This window comes from Molossus molossus, unplaced genomic scaffold (assembly GCF_014108415.1).
Source record: "Molossus molossus isolate mMolMol1 unplaced genomic scaffold, mMolMol1.p scaffold_m16_p_14, whole genome shotgun sequence".
In the NCBI taxonomy this organism is placed as follows: domain Eukaryota; kingdom Metazoa; phylum Chordata; class Mammalia; order Chiroptera; family Molossidae; genus Molossus; species Molossus molossus.
Window position 1 is genome coordinate 33,528,519 of NW_023425349.1, and position 16,546 is coordinate 33,545,064.

General features: G+C 41.2%; 1 protein-coding gene across 3 annotated transcripts in view; it reads left to right on the forward strand.

Annotated features, from left to right (window-relative positions):
* The window catches only part of GNE (glucosamine (UDP-N-acetyl)-2-epimerase/N-acetylmannosamine kinase), a 50,995-nt gene that overhangs the window by 15,006 nt on the left and 19,443 nt on the right, over positions 1-16,546 (forward strand). For all 3 annotated transcript variants that reach the window (XM_036261328.1, XM_036261330.1, XM_036261329.1), the window contains exons 2-3: positions 4,422-4,627; positions 11,028-11,479. In XM_036261328.1, the coding sequence (XP_036117221.1) occupies positions 4,422-4,627; positions 11,028-11,479 (658 nt within the window). The remainder of the gene's footprint in view (positions 1-4,421; positions 4,628-11,027; positions 11,480-16,546) is intronic.

Sequence of the window (16,546 nt, forward strand, 5' to 3'; positions counted from 1 at the left end):
ACAGACACAAGGCAAATGCTGGATGTGGGCAGTGTCCTGATTGCTGGGTTTTATTTTATTTATTTAATTAATCCGTCACCCGAGGACATTTTTCCATTTTCTGTTCAGAGAGAGTGGGAGGGAGAGAGAGAGAGAGAAACATCGATGTGAAAGGGACACATTGAGTGGTTGCCACCCGCACAACCCAGCCAGGACCGGGGACAAACTGCAACCGAGGTACGTGCCCTGAGCGGGAACTGAACCCGGGTCTCTCTGGACCAAAGGCCTATGCTCTAATCGCTGAGCCAAACCGGCCAGGGCTGTTTTATTTATTTATTTGCTTGAAAGGGAAAGAACAAACGAGAAAGAGAGACATTGGTTTGTTGTTCTACTTATTTATACATTCAATGGTTGCTTGTATGTGCCCTGACCAAGGATCGAACCTGCAGCCTTGGAGTATTGGGATGACACTCTAACCAACTGAACACCTGGCCAGGGCCTGTCCATTTCTTTTTAAGATTTAACTTCTCTCCTTCAAAAGTTTTTTTTGAAGTAACTTCGTATTTTTATAGTTTATTTTTATAGCTAGTTTAATTCTCAGTTTTGGTAGAATAACCTTTGAGTTGCCTGGTAAATACTAAGCATTGTAGTACGTATTGCCAAATGGAAAGTTTACTGTTCTTTTAAAATAAGTACAGATTGACCAACCATGAATGATTTACTTTGGTTCACCTAGCAAATTAAACATCACCAACCATTTATTCAGCTTAAATTTAATGGGTGGAAAAGGATTACAGTATGTACAAGAACACCTACGATAACCAGTTTTAGAAAAAATATTTTTGTCGCCCTGGCCGGTTTGGCTCAGCGGTTAGAGCGTCGGCCTCTGGTCCTGAGAGACCCGGGTTCGGTTCCCGCTAAGGGCATGTACCTTGGTTGCAGTTTGTCCCCAGCCCTGGTCGGTTGTGTGGGTGGCAGCCACTCGATGTGTTCCTTTCACATCGATGTTTCTCTCTCTCTCTCTGTTCCTCTCTCTCCCTCCCGCTCTACCTGAACAAAAAGTGGAAAAATGTCCTCGGGTGAGGATAAAAAAAAAAAAAAAAGAAAAAAAGAAAAAAAGAAAAAATATTTTTGTCTCTTTAATTATGAGGTAGTACTTAGATCATATGATACGGCAGCATTGTTTGGATGAGATGCCTGCCATAGGCCAATGATTTTCAACTGGTGTGTTGCAAGAATTTTTAAAACTTGCAATACCTGAATGAGTAAAAATTATACCTATTTTTATGTCAGATTGGCAAAAACTATGTTTTTTTGGTGTGCCACAGAATTTTAGTAATTAGTTTATGTGTGCCATAGATGAAAAATGTTGAAAATCACTGGCCTATGGTAAAATTGGGTTTGTTTTGCTTAGTTACAGAACCTATCAACAACATTGAGGACTTACTGTACAACTCTTGACAGAATGCTCATTTCATTATCTTACAAATGCTTTCCATTGGGTGGAATTAGCTTTTACTGAGATTGTAAATTCAGAATGGGCTCAGTGATGTGCAGTTTGTGTGATCACGGAAGTTCTAGCTTAAGAGAGGTGAGATACCAATGACAGAGAGCTACTGATAGGATTTCCACTGAATTCCAGAGTTTACCCTGATCTAAAGGGCAGCTCCCTTTTTATTGGCATCCTTACTCAAGCTTTTCTGGATTCCTGAGTGCAAATTCTAAACAGTGATACACTTCCTGAAAGATAAAAATTGAGATCAGTCCATGAAGTGAAATTTTATGTTGATATAAAGAAGTTTATTCTTTTTTTTTATCCTCACTCGAGGATATTTTTGCATTTATCTTCAGATAGAGAGGAAGAGAGAGAGAGAAACATTGATGTGAGAGAGACACATCGATTGGTTGCCACCCGCACAACCCCAGCCGGGGCCAGGGACGAACCGCAACCGTGCCCTTAGCGGGAATCGAACCTCGGACTTCCCAGTCCGTGGGCCGACACTAACCTCTGAGTCAAACCAGCCAGGGTGATATAAAGAAATTTAGCCCTGGCCGGTTTGGCTCAGCGGTTAGAGCGTCAGCCTACGGTCCGGAGAGACCTGGGTTCAGTTCCCGCTAGGGGCACGTACTTCAGTTGCAGTTTGTCCCCGGCCCTGGTTGGTCGTGTGGGTGGCAGCCACTCGATGTGTCCCTTTCACATCGATGTTTCTCTCTCTCTATCTCTCCCTCTCTCTCCCTCCCACTCTATCTGTACAAAAAAATGGAAAAATGTCCTCGGGTGAGGATTAAAAAAAAAAAATCTAGCCCTGGCCGGTTTGGCTCAGTGGTTGGAGCGTCGGCCTGCGGTACAGGAAGAAATTTAAAATGCTCCATAAAACATGCCTCTTATCCCTTGTCCCTGGTTTTTACTTTTTGAATGAGGGTATAGAACGGTGAGGGGACAGGAAAGCAGAGGAATTGAGCAGTAGTATATATCTGTATGGTTGGGCCATAGTGCTCAGAGGCAGGCAGCAACTAAGAGAGGTGAGGTGAGGAATGAAGTTCATGTGACAGCTTTCTGGAGGACGGGGCACTTAGGCTGAATTTTGAGGTATGAGGAAGAGTCCAGTCAAGAGGGAAAGGAAGTTTTAGGTAGAGGTGCTTGCCTCTAGAAAAGCACAGGTATGGAGTCCTACTGGTTGAATTTCAGGCACTTCAGTATGGCTTTAGCACAGAGTAAGGGTAATTGTAGTTAGGGGAGAAATGGATGGAAAGATGGGCTAGGTCCAGATCAGTAATTTGGGCTTTATCCATAGGTGATCTATCCTGTTTAGCATGATGATCAGATTTATGAACTTTGCAAACGGAAAGTTTGTGGGAGGCAAGGCAAGGCTAGGGACAGGCAAACCACTGTGATAGCTGTTCATAGTTCAGACCTAAAATGAGGATTGGACTAGGGGGTGTCCTGGTGGGAATGGAGAGGAGATAGATTTGAAAGATATTCAGGAGATGGAATTGACAGGGCTTTAGGAGGTACATGGTGAGGAACAGAGGAGACAGGGATGTCAGGGCATTTGGATGAATAGAAGTTCAAAACAGAGAATAAGGGAGAAACTGGTTTAGAAAAGGAAATGAGCCCTGGCCGGTTTGGCTCAGCGGTTAGAGCATCGGCCTGCGGTCCCGAGAGACTAGGGTTCGGTTCCCGCTTAGGGCATGTACCTCGGTTGCAGTTTGTCCCCGGCCCTGGTTAGGTTGTGTGGGTGGCAACCACTCGATGTGTCCCTTTCACATCGATGTTTCTCTCTCTCTCTCTCCCTCCCACTCTATCTGAACAAAATATAAAATTAAAAAAAAAAAATGTCCTCGGGTGAGGATAAAAAAAAAAAAAAAAAAAAGAAAAGGAAATGAGTTCTGCTTGGGATAAGGACTTTAAGGTGCCTGTGGGGCAGGCAATTCTGGTAGGCATTTGGAGTTGTCAAGTTTGTAATCACCGGAATAGGTGCTAGTGAGTGCTTAAAGGTAGGGTTGTGTATTTTTCTTGTTTTTGGATCTTTATATTACTCATCTTTCTCTTCCTCAGCACTAATCATAGTGCTTTGTATGTAGGTGTGAGAGTGAATAGATATCATCCCTTACAACGATGGTTCTCAACCTTCCTAATGTCACGGCCCTTGAATACAGTTCCTCATGTTGTGGTGACCTCCAACCATAAAATTATTTTTGTTGCTACTTCATAACTGTAATTTTGCTACTGTTATGTCTTAGGTGACCCCTATGAAAGGGTCGTTTGACCCCCCCAAATGGGTCACGACCCACAGGTTGAGAACCGCTGCCTTACAAGATATGATCCTGAATCTTGGGGAAGTAACTTCCCCTCTCAAGACCTGTGTTTTACTTTTTGTTAATGAGAGAGTTGAACTAGATTAGTAATTCTCAAAGTTTTGCAATAGTCTGGTATTCTGGGATCAATTGGGAGGTATGGCAAGTAATTTTTAACTAATAAAGAGCTGATATTTACTCACCTTTTAAATGAGATTTGATTTATGTCACTTTTTTTTTAAATATGTTTTTATTGATTTTTTAGAGAAAGGAAGGGAGAGAGAGAAACATTGATGTGAAAGAGAAACATCTATCGGCTGCCTCCTGCACGCCCCCTACTGGGGGTTGAGCCCACAACCCAGGTATGTGCCCTGACTGGGAATTGAACTGACAAGCCTTTTCATGCACGAGATGACACTCAACCAACTGAGCCACTCCAGCTAAGTGTTTCCCTGTATATTTTCTTAACAGTGAGAAAAAGGGGTGGAGTTATATAATTAGTCAGCTGGAATTCGTAACTCTGAATCTACCAGTGGCTGTGTCACACAGAATTGTGGTGGATAAGGACTTAAAATCATAAAATTCTGTTTATATCTAGGACCTATCATTCTGATCATAAATTATTTCTATTTTTGCAACTTCAGGAACTCTATTTTAAGGACCTTTCTAAAAGAAAAAAACAAGTCATGGAGAAGAATGGGAATAACCGGAAGCTTCGGGTTTGTGTTGCTACTTGCAACCGAGCTGATTATTCTAAACTCGCACCAATCATGTTTGGCATTAAAACGGAACCTGAGTTCTTTGACCTTGATGTGGTGGTACTTGGCTCTCACCTGATAGATGACTATGGGTAAGATGAAAGCATTTTCTTATGATATTCTTCACTGCAACATGGGGTACTGGAGAGAGTTTGGTTCTAGGAACTATGTGGACCTAGCTTCAAATCCCAGTTCTGCCACTTAGTTTTTGTTTGTTTGTTTTTTATCCTCACCTGAGGACACTTTTGCATTCATATTCAGATAGAGTGGGAGAGAGAGAGGGGAGGAAGACAGAGAGAGAAACATCGATGTGAGAGAGACACATCGACTGGCTGCCACCCACATGACCCCAGCCGGGGCCAGGGACAAACTGCAGCTGAGGTATGTGCCCTTAGCTGGAACTGAACCCGGGTCTCTCTGGTCCTCGGGCCGACGCTCTAACCGCTGAGCCAAACCAGCCAGGGCTCTCCCACTTAGTTTTTTTTTTTTTATCCTCACCCGAGGACATTTTTCCATTTTTTGTACAGACAGAGTGGGAGGGAGAGAGAAGAGAGAGAGAGAGAAACATCGATGTGAAAGGGACACATCGAGTGGCCGCCACCCGCACGACCAACCGGGGCCGGGGACAAACTGCAACCGAGGTACATGCCCTTAGCGGGAATCGAACCCGGGTCTCTCCGGACCGCAGGTGGACGCTCTAACCACTGAGCCAAACCGGCCAGGGCTCCCACTTAGTTTTTATGTGGCGAAGTTGCTTAGCATCTCTGAGCCTCAGATTCCTCAATTATAAAATGGAGTGAAAACCTGTGTTGTAGATATTGTGAAGAATGGAGATAGTGATATAGAGAACTCACTTCAATAATACTGTTTAATAGATGCTTGATAAATGATAGCTGTTAATACTATTATTTGCTATTACATTCAGGAGAAATAGCACTTATATATTGTGTGATATAACAGTGTGATTCTCTGTAATCTGTTTTGTGAGTTCTAATGGTAATTCTATATTAAAACTGGTATACAGATCAACAGCAAATAAAATAGTAGATATGGAACAAGATTTTAAAAATCTAATCGGCCCTGGCCGGTTTGGCTCAGCGGTTAGAGCGTCGGCCTGCGGTCCTGAGAGACCCGGGTTCGGTTCCCGCTAAGGGCGCGTACCTCGGTTGCAGTTTGTCCCCGGCCCTGGTTGGTTGTGCAGGTGGCAGCCACTCGATGTGTTCCTTTCACATCGATGTTTCTCTCTCTCTCTCTCTCTGTTCCTCTCTCTCTCTCCCACTCTACCTGAACAAAAAATGGAAAAATGTCCTCGGGTGAGGATAAAATAAATAAATAAATAAAATTAAAACTCTAATCGATTTACCAGGCAAAGTAAAATGTTATATTAGTATTACCACTGATATTTATTTTGATGACATTAGGTTTGTTACTGATCAGAGTCAAAATATGAAAAATGTAAGTTGGGAGATCTTTGAGGGAGCAGAATATATAAACCGAAGATGAACATTCATTATGTTATATTTAGTAAAATTGCATTTAGTGCACCCTTGTGGCATGAAAATGTTAATGCAATCTCCAAAGATGGTAAAAAATACAATATTAAATATGAAAAGTTTGTGTTAAAGTGGAATTGTTTTTTTTCAAATGATTCTTTAAAAACAATATAATAACAGCAAACACAAATAAATAAAAACCTTCCTCCAAAAACCAAGTTCGCAATTTGCTCTAAGAACTTAGAGTGGAGGAAAGAAGAAATTTATGATCAGCTCAAAATATTGTAGCTTTTAAAAATGTGAAATGAATTCTGCCTAAGAAAACTTATGGGTTTTCTTACACGCACAGGACAAAGATAGGATGAAATAGAAGAGAAATGTTAGCTAGATCCTGAAATGAAAGTCTAAATGGGTTCTTTTACTTCTATGAGAAAGGTTTGACAGAAGACTAATAGGAGAGAGGCCCTCAAAGAAATTGTGGTAGGTTTCTTTTTTTTTTTTTTATCCTCACCCGAGGACATTTTTGCATGTATCTTCAGATAGAGTGGGAGGGAGGGAGGGAGGAAGAGAGAGAGAGAAACATCAATGTGAGAGAGAGACATTGACTGGTTGCCACCCACATGACCCTGACCAGGGCTGGGGACAAACTGCAACTGAGGTACATGCCCTTGGCCAGAATTGAATCCATGACTCTCTGGTCCGTGGGTCAATGCTCTAACCGCTGAGCAAACCTGGCCAGAGCTGTATCTTGAGTTTTAATCCACATTAATATATTATCTACTTTAAGAAGAGATTAAACAAACAGAAAAAATAAGCTACCTTTCTACTTTTAAGAATTGAGCAGCCCTGGCTGGTTTGGCTCAGCAGTTAGAGCGTTGGCCCGCGGATAGGAGAGTCCTGGGTTTGGTTCCCACTAAGGGCACATACCTCAGTTGTGGTTTGTCCCCGGCCCGGTTGGGATCATGTGGGTGGCAACCACTCGATGTGTCTCTCTTACATCGATGTTTCTTTCTCTTCCTCCCTTTAAAAAAAGAAAAAAAGAATTGGGCAAAAGGAAAGGAAATCAGATGAGTAACAGACTACACAGAAATTCATTTGTTCATTTACTCAATAATTTTTTTAAGAAGCTGTGGATGTTTCTAAACATCCTCCAAGGCATAGATCAGATCCCCCAACAATGATCTATCTGGTCCGCAATGTCAGTAGTGCTGAGGTTGACATACCCAGATCAATGGTGTTTCCTCAAAAATAATGTGAAGGGGAAAAAAAATGGACAGAACAGCAGTGAAGATGGCAGAGTAAGTAAATGTGGTACTCGTATTCTCCCACAACCACATCAGAATGACAACTAAACTACAGGACAACCATTATTCAGAACGCCCTGAAATCTACCTGGACAGGAGTCCTGTAACTAAGAATATAAAGGAGAAGCCACATCCAGACTGGTAGGAGGGGTGGAGATGAGGAATGGGCCTGTCCCACACCCACAAGTGGCAGTTAAAAATCAGGAGGGATATCTTTTTTTTTGCTGGGGAAGTACCCCTGAGGAGTGAGGAGTCCCAACCCGACACAAGTCCTCCAACCCAGGGTTCCAGTGCCAGGAAGAGAAGTCCCCATAACTTCTGGCAGTGAAAACCAGTGGGGACTGTGGCTGAGTGAGACAGAGGGCTTCTGGAGTCCAGGCATTTCTCTTAAAGATCCCCACAGATTTACTTGGACTCACTCACTCACTCTGAGCTCCAGGGTTGGGGCAGCAGCTAGAAAGGTACCAGGGACATATGAAGAGGAACTGAATTGTCTAGTTTCAGGGCAAGGCCAGAAGGACAGATTTCTACCAGACAGAAGTGCTGGCAGAGGGCCATTGTTGCTTTTCAGGGCCCTCTTCCCACAGGTACCATATCTGAGTCTCCATTAACCTGACTCACACAGTTTGTCCTGCCTTGGTGATTCTCTGAGCACTTGCCCACCCAACTTGTGGGCCCACCCAAGCCACTTCCAGTTTCTTTTCCATACAAATGGCCTGGCTCAGGCTGAAATCTCTCAAACAAGCAGCATCTGGCCTTGGCATGCCTTGTACCTCTTCCTAAGTGGCCCCATGCCCAGCACTAGTGACAGCTAGCCTTGGTTCAAAGACTGGCCTCTCTCAGCACCTCAAAGCGCTGCACTAGTAGCAGCCATCTACATGTAGATCCCTTTGCAGCTCATGCAGGGTGGCCCCTGGTAGTGCACAGGCAATGAATGACCTTGACCTGTACCTCCTGATAGGCCCCAAAACCAGCTACATGGTGGACAGCTTCAGACCACACCAAAACACCACCCAACTGCCTCCATGAGTGACATACTCAAGGGGTGGATTCAGCTGTCACCTGAGCACCCTTGAAGCAAATCCTGCTCTATGGGGTTGGCCACCGCACAGTAGATCCTCCATGGTGGATCTCAAAGCTGATCAGCTTGGGGGTAAATTCCTCCCATTGACATGCCAACAGCAATCAAAGGCTCAACTATAACAGAAAGGTGCACAGAGCCCATGGAGAAGGACATACCTGGAGCACCCAGCTCAGGTAACCAGAGAGGCTGGGCCACTGGGCCCTAAAGGACATCTACTACATAAGGCCACTCTACCAAGACTGGGAGATGTGGCAGCTCTACCTAATATTTAGAAACAAACACACAGAGGCAGCCAAACTGAGGAGACAAAGAAGCATGTCCTAAATGAAAGAACAAAACTCCAGAAGAAGAACTAAACAAAATGCAGACAAGCAATCTATCAGATGTAGAGTTCAAAACACTGGTTATAAGCATGTCAGTAAACTTAGGGGAAGGCCAGATGAACTAAGTGAGAACTTCAACAAAGAGGTAGGAGCCCTGGCCAGTTTGGCTCAGCGGTTAGAGTGTCGGCCCATGGATCAGAGAGTCCCGGGTTCGATTCCCACTAAGGGCATGTACTTCAGTTGCAGTTTGTCCCTGGCCCCAGTTGGGGTCATGTGGGTGGCAACCACTTGATGTATCTCTCTCATGATGATGTTTCTCTCTCTCTCTCTTCCTCCCTCTCTCCCTCCTGCTCTATCTGAAGATAAATGCAAAAAGAAATGTCCTTGGGTAAGGATTAAAAAAATATATATGGTCATTAAAATAATAAAGGGACTATTAGGTTAAGAAAGTTGACAATTTAGATGAAATGGACAAAGTGATACTACCTCATGACCAAGTGGGGTTATCTCAGGAATTCAAGGTTAATTTAACATCTGAAAATCAATTAGTATAATTCACATCTTAATAGAATAAAGGGGAAAACCCATACAATCATCCATATATGTTTTTAAAAATTGACAAAATTAAATAACTAATTATGATTAAAACTTGTAGTAAGTCTGAAATAGGAATTCTTTAATTTGATAAAGGGCACCAGTGACAAACCTATGTGTGCTTTCCTCCTAAATTGGGAACAAGGTAAGGACTTCCATTTTGACTTCTCTTCAACTTGTACTAGACGTCACAGCCAATATAGTATAGCAAGATGTATACATAAAGGCACAAAGATTGTCTTTATTTACAGACAACAAAGCTTGTGTAGGAAAATTCAAAGGGATCTGTGAAATGACTACAAGGACATCCATATGATGTAAAATAATGTATGTAAAGACTCCTTCGTGATCTGAGAAAATATTAGTATTAAATGAATTAAGTAGGTTACAAAATTATGTAATGTGTTCTCAAACATGTTAAAATATTATGCATAAAAAGGCTAGAAAGAAAATCAAAATGATAACACTGACATTGCTGAGTGTAGGTTTATGGATGATAATTTTCAGTATTTTCCAATTTTTAAATAATAAATGTATTATACATTTAGGAAAAAAGCCATATCTTTTAGAATCTTGTCGTAATAGACAGGGAACTTGAATGCATTGAGAATTGCTGCTGTTACTGAAGCATGAAACAGACTTGGAACTGCATTTCACAGCCAATTTAATTCTATAAAACCTACATTTTCACTCCAGTCAGAATTATGCTACATTACTAGTACCATAAAAAGAAAATTCAAGTGATAATTTCCATCATTCAGAAATTTGTATTATTGTGATATGTCTGGTGTCCTGGTTCCCTACTATTTTTTTTAAACGAGCTTTGCTTTTATAAGTAACATTTCCCCCCCTATTAAGTAGCATATTTAAAATAATTTGTAAATTTATATATATATATATATATCTCATGACCACTGTAAATTTTGGTTTCTTTTTTCCTAATAAAAAAAATTCTCCCTTAGAAAGTTCTCCTCCAGGTACTCACAAGTGAGATTTTCAAGTTGCTGAATGGTTATGTCTTAATCTGGATGGTGGCTACAGGGTATGCAGGTAGAAAAATTAATCAAGTGATCTATGCATTTATGGTCTGTGCTTTTAATTTTTTGTAAGTTGTGCTTCAATTTATTTGACAAGGAAATTTTTTTTCCTTTATTGATTTCAGAGAGAGGGAGGGAGAGGGAGATCTAGAAACATCGATGAGGGAGAACCTTGATTGGCTGCCTCCTGCAAGTCCCCTACTGGGGATATGGCCCACAATCTGGGCATGTGTCCTAACCTGTAATTGAACCAGCGACTTCCTGGTGCATGGGTCAGTGCTCAACCACTGAGCCACACTGGCCAGATTTGACAAGGAAATTTTATAAAATATTTCTCCCTTCAGAGTTGGTTTTAGATTGCTTTTCTTTAAAAAAAAAATTTTTTTTTTCTTTATTGATATTAGAGAGAGAAAGGGAGAGATAAAAATATTGATGAAAGAGAACATTGATTGGCCACCTCCTGCACACCCCTCACTGGGGACCAGGCCCACAACCAGGGCATTTGCCCTGATCAGGAATCGAACCAACGACCTCTTGGTGCGTGGGTCAGTGCTCAACCATTGAGCCACCCTGAACGGGCTAGATTGCTTTTCTCATGTTTTTATGGCCCTGTATTTAAGAACATGCTCTCATATCTTTATTTCTCTCTTACTTCAGAAATACATACCGCATGATTGAACAAGATGACTTTGACATTAACACCAGGCTACACACGATTGTTAGAGGGGAAGATGAGGCAGCCATGGTCGAGTCAGTAGGCCTGGCCCTAGTGAAGCTACCAGATGTCCTTAATCGCCTGAAGCCTGATATCATGATTGTTCATGGAGACAGGTTTGATGCTCTGGCACTGGCAACGTCTGCTGCCTTGATGAACATCCGAATCCTTCACATTGAAGGTGGGGAAGTCAGTGGGACCATTGACGATTCTATCAGACATGCCATAACAAAACTGGCTCATTATCATGTGTGCTGCACCCGAAGTGCAGAGCAGCACCTGATATCCATGTGTGAGGACCATGATCGCATCCTTTTGGCAGGCTGCCCTTCCTATGACAAACTTCTGTGTGCCAAGAACAAAGACTACATGAGCATCATTCGGATGTGGTTAGGTATGTATCAGACTTTTTTCAGTCTAATGGTTGTGTTTTTCAGTGTTGGGTGTGTTTCAGTCCTTTCAGAAACTATTGTGGATAGAATATTCCATTAGCAATCAGAAGGCTAAAGTTTTAGTTCATAGAACTTTCCCTGTGGTATGAATTCACCTCTCTGAGACTCACCTTTTCTGTATAATAGGCTTGCTTTAATGGATTGAATCTATGATATACTTATACAGTGGAATGCTTTTAATCATGAAATATACATAGCAAAAAGGGAGGAAAAAGCAAGCTAAAAAATTTATTTATTATATGATGCCATTTTTATGAAAACAGTAACATAATGGGGAGTTTAAGGAAGTATGTACACCAAGTCATTTATATTTATTTCTGGTTAGTAGAATTATGGGTGTTTTTATTTTTGTTTTCCTTTGATTTTTAGTACAATGACAAATTTGTTATTTTTAATTCTCACGTCTTTCTTATGATTGTTGGAATACTCTGATGAGATAATGTTGAAAGCTGTTAGCAAGTCATAAGTACTTTTTTTTTTATCCTCACCCGAGGATATTTTTTCCATTTTTTATACAGATAGAGTGGGAGGGAGAGAGAGGAAGGGAGAGAGAGAGAGAAACATCGACGTGAAGGGACACATCGAGTGGCTGCCACCCGCACGACCAACCAGGGCCGGGGACAAACTGCAACCGAAGTACGTGCCCTTAGCGGGAACCGAACCCGGGTCTCTCTGGACCACAGGCCGATGCTTTAACCGCTGAGCCAAACTGGCCAGGGCAGTCATAAGTACTTATTGAAAGGGGTTATGGTGATTATTATTAAAAGCAAAAGTCATAGCTGTACCATTAGAGTTAGTCACCTCTGTCAATAAGCATTAAGGTCTGAAATCTTCAATGTTCAATGATCTAGCCTCCTGGAAATTACCTTTTGCTAGTCAGAGGCAAAGAAAATAGGTTTATAAACAGAGTCTCATTTGGTTAATTTATAGTGAGAGTACTAGCTAGAAAAAAAATCAGGGTTAATCATCTGTTTAGGTATTTAGGACTCTCCTTTTTAAAGAGGTAGGTCTTTTATAATGAAGTTAATGAATAATAAAATTGATGTGGTGATTGTGTACTCAAAGTGATTGTGTACATTTTAAATCAGATCACATTAAATCAGGAAAGGGATCAGGCTTTCCTACCTTATAAGTTAATCCATTCTACATATTTCTTATTCTTTCCAATACCTACAAATTTGTAGGTATTAAGGAACCAGTCGAGATAATGCTGGTGGAACGAACTTGTCTCTTTTAGTCTCCCCTTTTTGTATGCTTTTAAGTAAATATTCTTTCATTCTGTTCTGATTATACTGTTAACTCTATATGTATTCTGAAAAACTTTGGATTTTTAAAAAACTTGTAATGAATAAAAAATAATCCTTATAAAGTTTAATGCAGCAAGCTTGTACTCATAGGGCTTAAGGTTCTATTTGGAACCATATGAGCAGTTTCTTTTTTTTATTAAAATTTTTTTTTTCTTTATTGATTTTAAGAGAAAGGAAAGGAGAGGTGGAGGGAGATAGAAACATCAGTGAGAGAGAACATTGATTGGCCGCCTCCTGCATGCCCCCCACCAGGATTGGACCCACAACCTTCGCATATGCCCTGACCAGGAATTGAACTGGCGACCTCTTGGTGCATGGGTTGATGCTCAGCCACTGAGCCACGCAGCAGGGCTTGAGCAGTTTCTTTATAAAAAGAAAGATGACAAAATAGCAAAAACTAGATTAAAAAAATAACAGTGTGTGGGTGGGGCATGGGGTAGAACAAGACAGTGAGCCCAGGCCACCTACCCCTAGGAATGATACATTGTGTTAAGTCTGTACCTGCTTCTTCTGGTGTTTATTACCTTATTTATAGGAAAAATAATGTTGGGTAGGTCACTCAGAATATGCAACTTTATAACTAGAATATTAATAAATAACAGTCCTAATAAAAATATTCACAAAATTAAAAAGACATTAAATCCAGATATTGAAAGAAATGCTACAGTAAATAAACAAAATGATGGTACCTTAATGGAAAGGGTTGTGTGGAAAAGCTGAAGCTGCCGAGTTCTGGAGATTAAGGCAGAGTGATAATGTTAGAAGTTGTGCACTGAGAAGCAGGTGTCGACTTTGCACAAAATGTATTATTGCCAGAGAAGGGTAGTGATAGGTAGCTCCAGCTCATTGTCCTGTGTTTTCTTTTTCACTAGATTTTGCTCTTTTGCCATCCTTCTTTTATAAAGAAACTGGTTCCATATAGAGTCTTAAGTTAAAAAGTGCAATCCTGTTGCATTCTGCATTGTATGGTTATTTTCTATACAATGCAGATGTTTCTTAATCACACTTAAAAGAGAAGATAAGTGGGAAGTGGAAAGCTCTCATGGGGTTAACTGTTGGGATTTTTCTCCTTCATCACCTTCCACTTATCCCTTAGCAGTAAGTTTTAGCAATGAGTTATATAGAATGACCCTTTGCATGGACTGCAAGAGCTCTATAAGAACATCCTTACTATCAAAGAAAAATTGCCACCAAAAAAAAAAAAAGAGCCCTGGCTGGTATGGCTCAGTGGTTAGAATGTCAGCCCGTGGACCAGAGAGTCCGGGGTTTGGTTTCCACTGGGGCATGTACCTTGGTTGCGGTTCGTCCCTGGCCCCAGTTGGGGTCGTGTGGGTGGCAACCAGTCGATGTGTCTCTCTCATGTCGATGTTTCTCTCTCTCTCTTCCTCCCTCTCTCCCTCCGACTCTATCTGAAGATAAATGCAAAAACGTCCTCAGGTGAGGATCAAAACACCCTGAAAGTGTTCTCACGACAGAGTATATGGGCACACTGAACCAAGAGAAAGAATGTGGGGTGAAGGGGCCCTCTTGACAAGTGCTGTATTTCTCCATAGCTTGTGTACATTTATGTTAAGGTTCTTTGTATCCAGCCACGGGGAATCATGCATGAATAATTCAACTACTGCATTAAAGGCTACAGCATTCTTTTATTTACCAGTCACAGAGGAGCTAATTCACATTATAGAAACGTGCATTATAGTGGAACCAACTTGTACTGTATCTTTTATCTCTTTTATTGTTATTTCTTTCCCCATAGTTTCTAATGGCCCTGATCTGTATCTAGTGAATTACCTAAATTTATGTTGATCTCATCTTTCTAGACTTCTGTTTCTGATAGATTCTCTTAGGCCTTTAGGTCTTTTACTTACTTTGCACAAAAATATAATTACATCACCCAAACCCCAGTTTAGAATATAATATAGAACCAATAACTTTTAAAATATAATTGGGGAACCTATAGTCTTTTAAATCAAGTAACTACTGAAGTTTCTTTTTTTTTCTTTAATCTTCATCTGAGGATATTTTTCTATTTATCTTCAGATAGAGTGAGAGTGAAAGGAGAGAGAGAAAGAGAGAGAGATAGAAAGAGAAACATCGACATGAGAGAGACACATCAATTGGCTGCCTCTTACATGACCCCGACCAGGGCCAGGGACTGAACCACAACCGAGGTACGTGCCCTTGACCGGAATCAAACCCGCAACTCTTCGGTCCACGGGCCGACACTCTAACCACTGAGCAAAACTGGCCAGTGCTGAAGAGTCTTAGTAAAAATTCTGTTACCATTAAATAATAAAAATAACTGCTACCGTTTGAATTTGGAGATTAATGATAAACTTACAGTATATTGAAAAATTGATAAACTTACAGTGTATTGAAAAATATATTCTCATTAAAAATGAGTGGAGTCATCTAGTAAATGTTCTGTGTTCTTTGGCATAGCACTCTCCATCTGAACCATTTACACTTCAGATCTTTGCTGAGGAACTGTCCTTGGGGTCCCAGCATGGGGATAAGCGAAGCCGTTCTATTCCTTTGAACAGAGTTAGAAATACCTGCCATTTGTCGAATCTGGTGGGTAATAGTATGGGGAAGCTTCTATGAAATATATTAAATGCTCATTCAATCTCTAAATGCCCTGATTTGCAACAAATTATTTATTATTCATTGATATTGCTGATAATTCATTAGAAACACTAGTTAGAAACTGGGAAGATTCACATTTTGAAATATTTTGGATTCTAATGTCTTCTATTTAATAAAGTTACATATTTTACAAAAGACTTAAATGTGACTCATGAATCCATAAAAATCCTAGAAGAAAATGTAGGCAACAATATTACAGACATCTCATGCAGCAGAATTTTCACTAATACAATGCCTAAGGCAAGAGAAATAAAGGAAAAAAATGAACACATGGGACTACATCAAAATAAAAACCTTCTGCACAGCAAAAGAAACAAGCATCAAAATGGAAAGGGAGCCCTGGCCAGTTTGGCTCAGCGGTTAGAGTGTCGGCCTGCGGTCCGGAGAGACCCGGGTTCGGTTCCCGCTAAGGGCACGTACTTCGGTTGCGGTTTGTCCCCGGCCCTGGTTGGTCGTGCGGGTGGCAGCCACTCGATGTGTCCCTTCATGTTGATGTTTCTCTCTCTCTCTCCCTTCCTCTCTCTCCCTCCCACTCTATCTGTACAAAAAATGGAAAAATATCCTCGGGTGAGGATAAAAAAAAAACAACAAAAAAAATGGAAAGGGAACCCACTATATGGGAGAGCATAATTGCCAATGATACATCAGATAAGGGGCTAATTTCCAAAATATATAGAGTACTCATACAACTCAACAAAAGGAAGACAAAGAACCCAATTAAAAAATGGGCAGAGACCCTGGCCGGTTTGGCTTAGCAGTTACAGCATTGGCCTGCAGTCCAATGAGTCGCGGGTTCGATTCCAGTCAAGGGCACATACCTAGGTTGTGGTTTGTCCCCGGCCCTGGTCAGGTTCGTGTGGGAGGCAACCAGTCAATGTGGCTCTATCACACTGATGTTTCTCTCTGTCTCTCTCCCTCCCTCCCACTCTATCTGATAATAAGTAGAAAAATATTCTCAGGTGAGGAATTAAAAAAAGGTAGGCAGAGGACCTAAATAGACACCTCTCCAAACAGGACATGCAAATGGCCAAGAGACATATGAAAAAAATGCTCAAC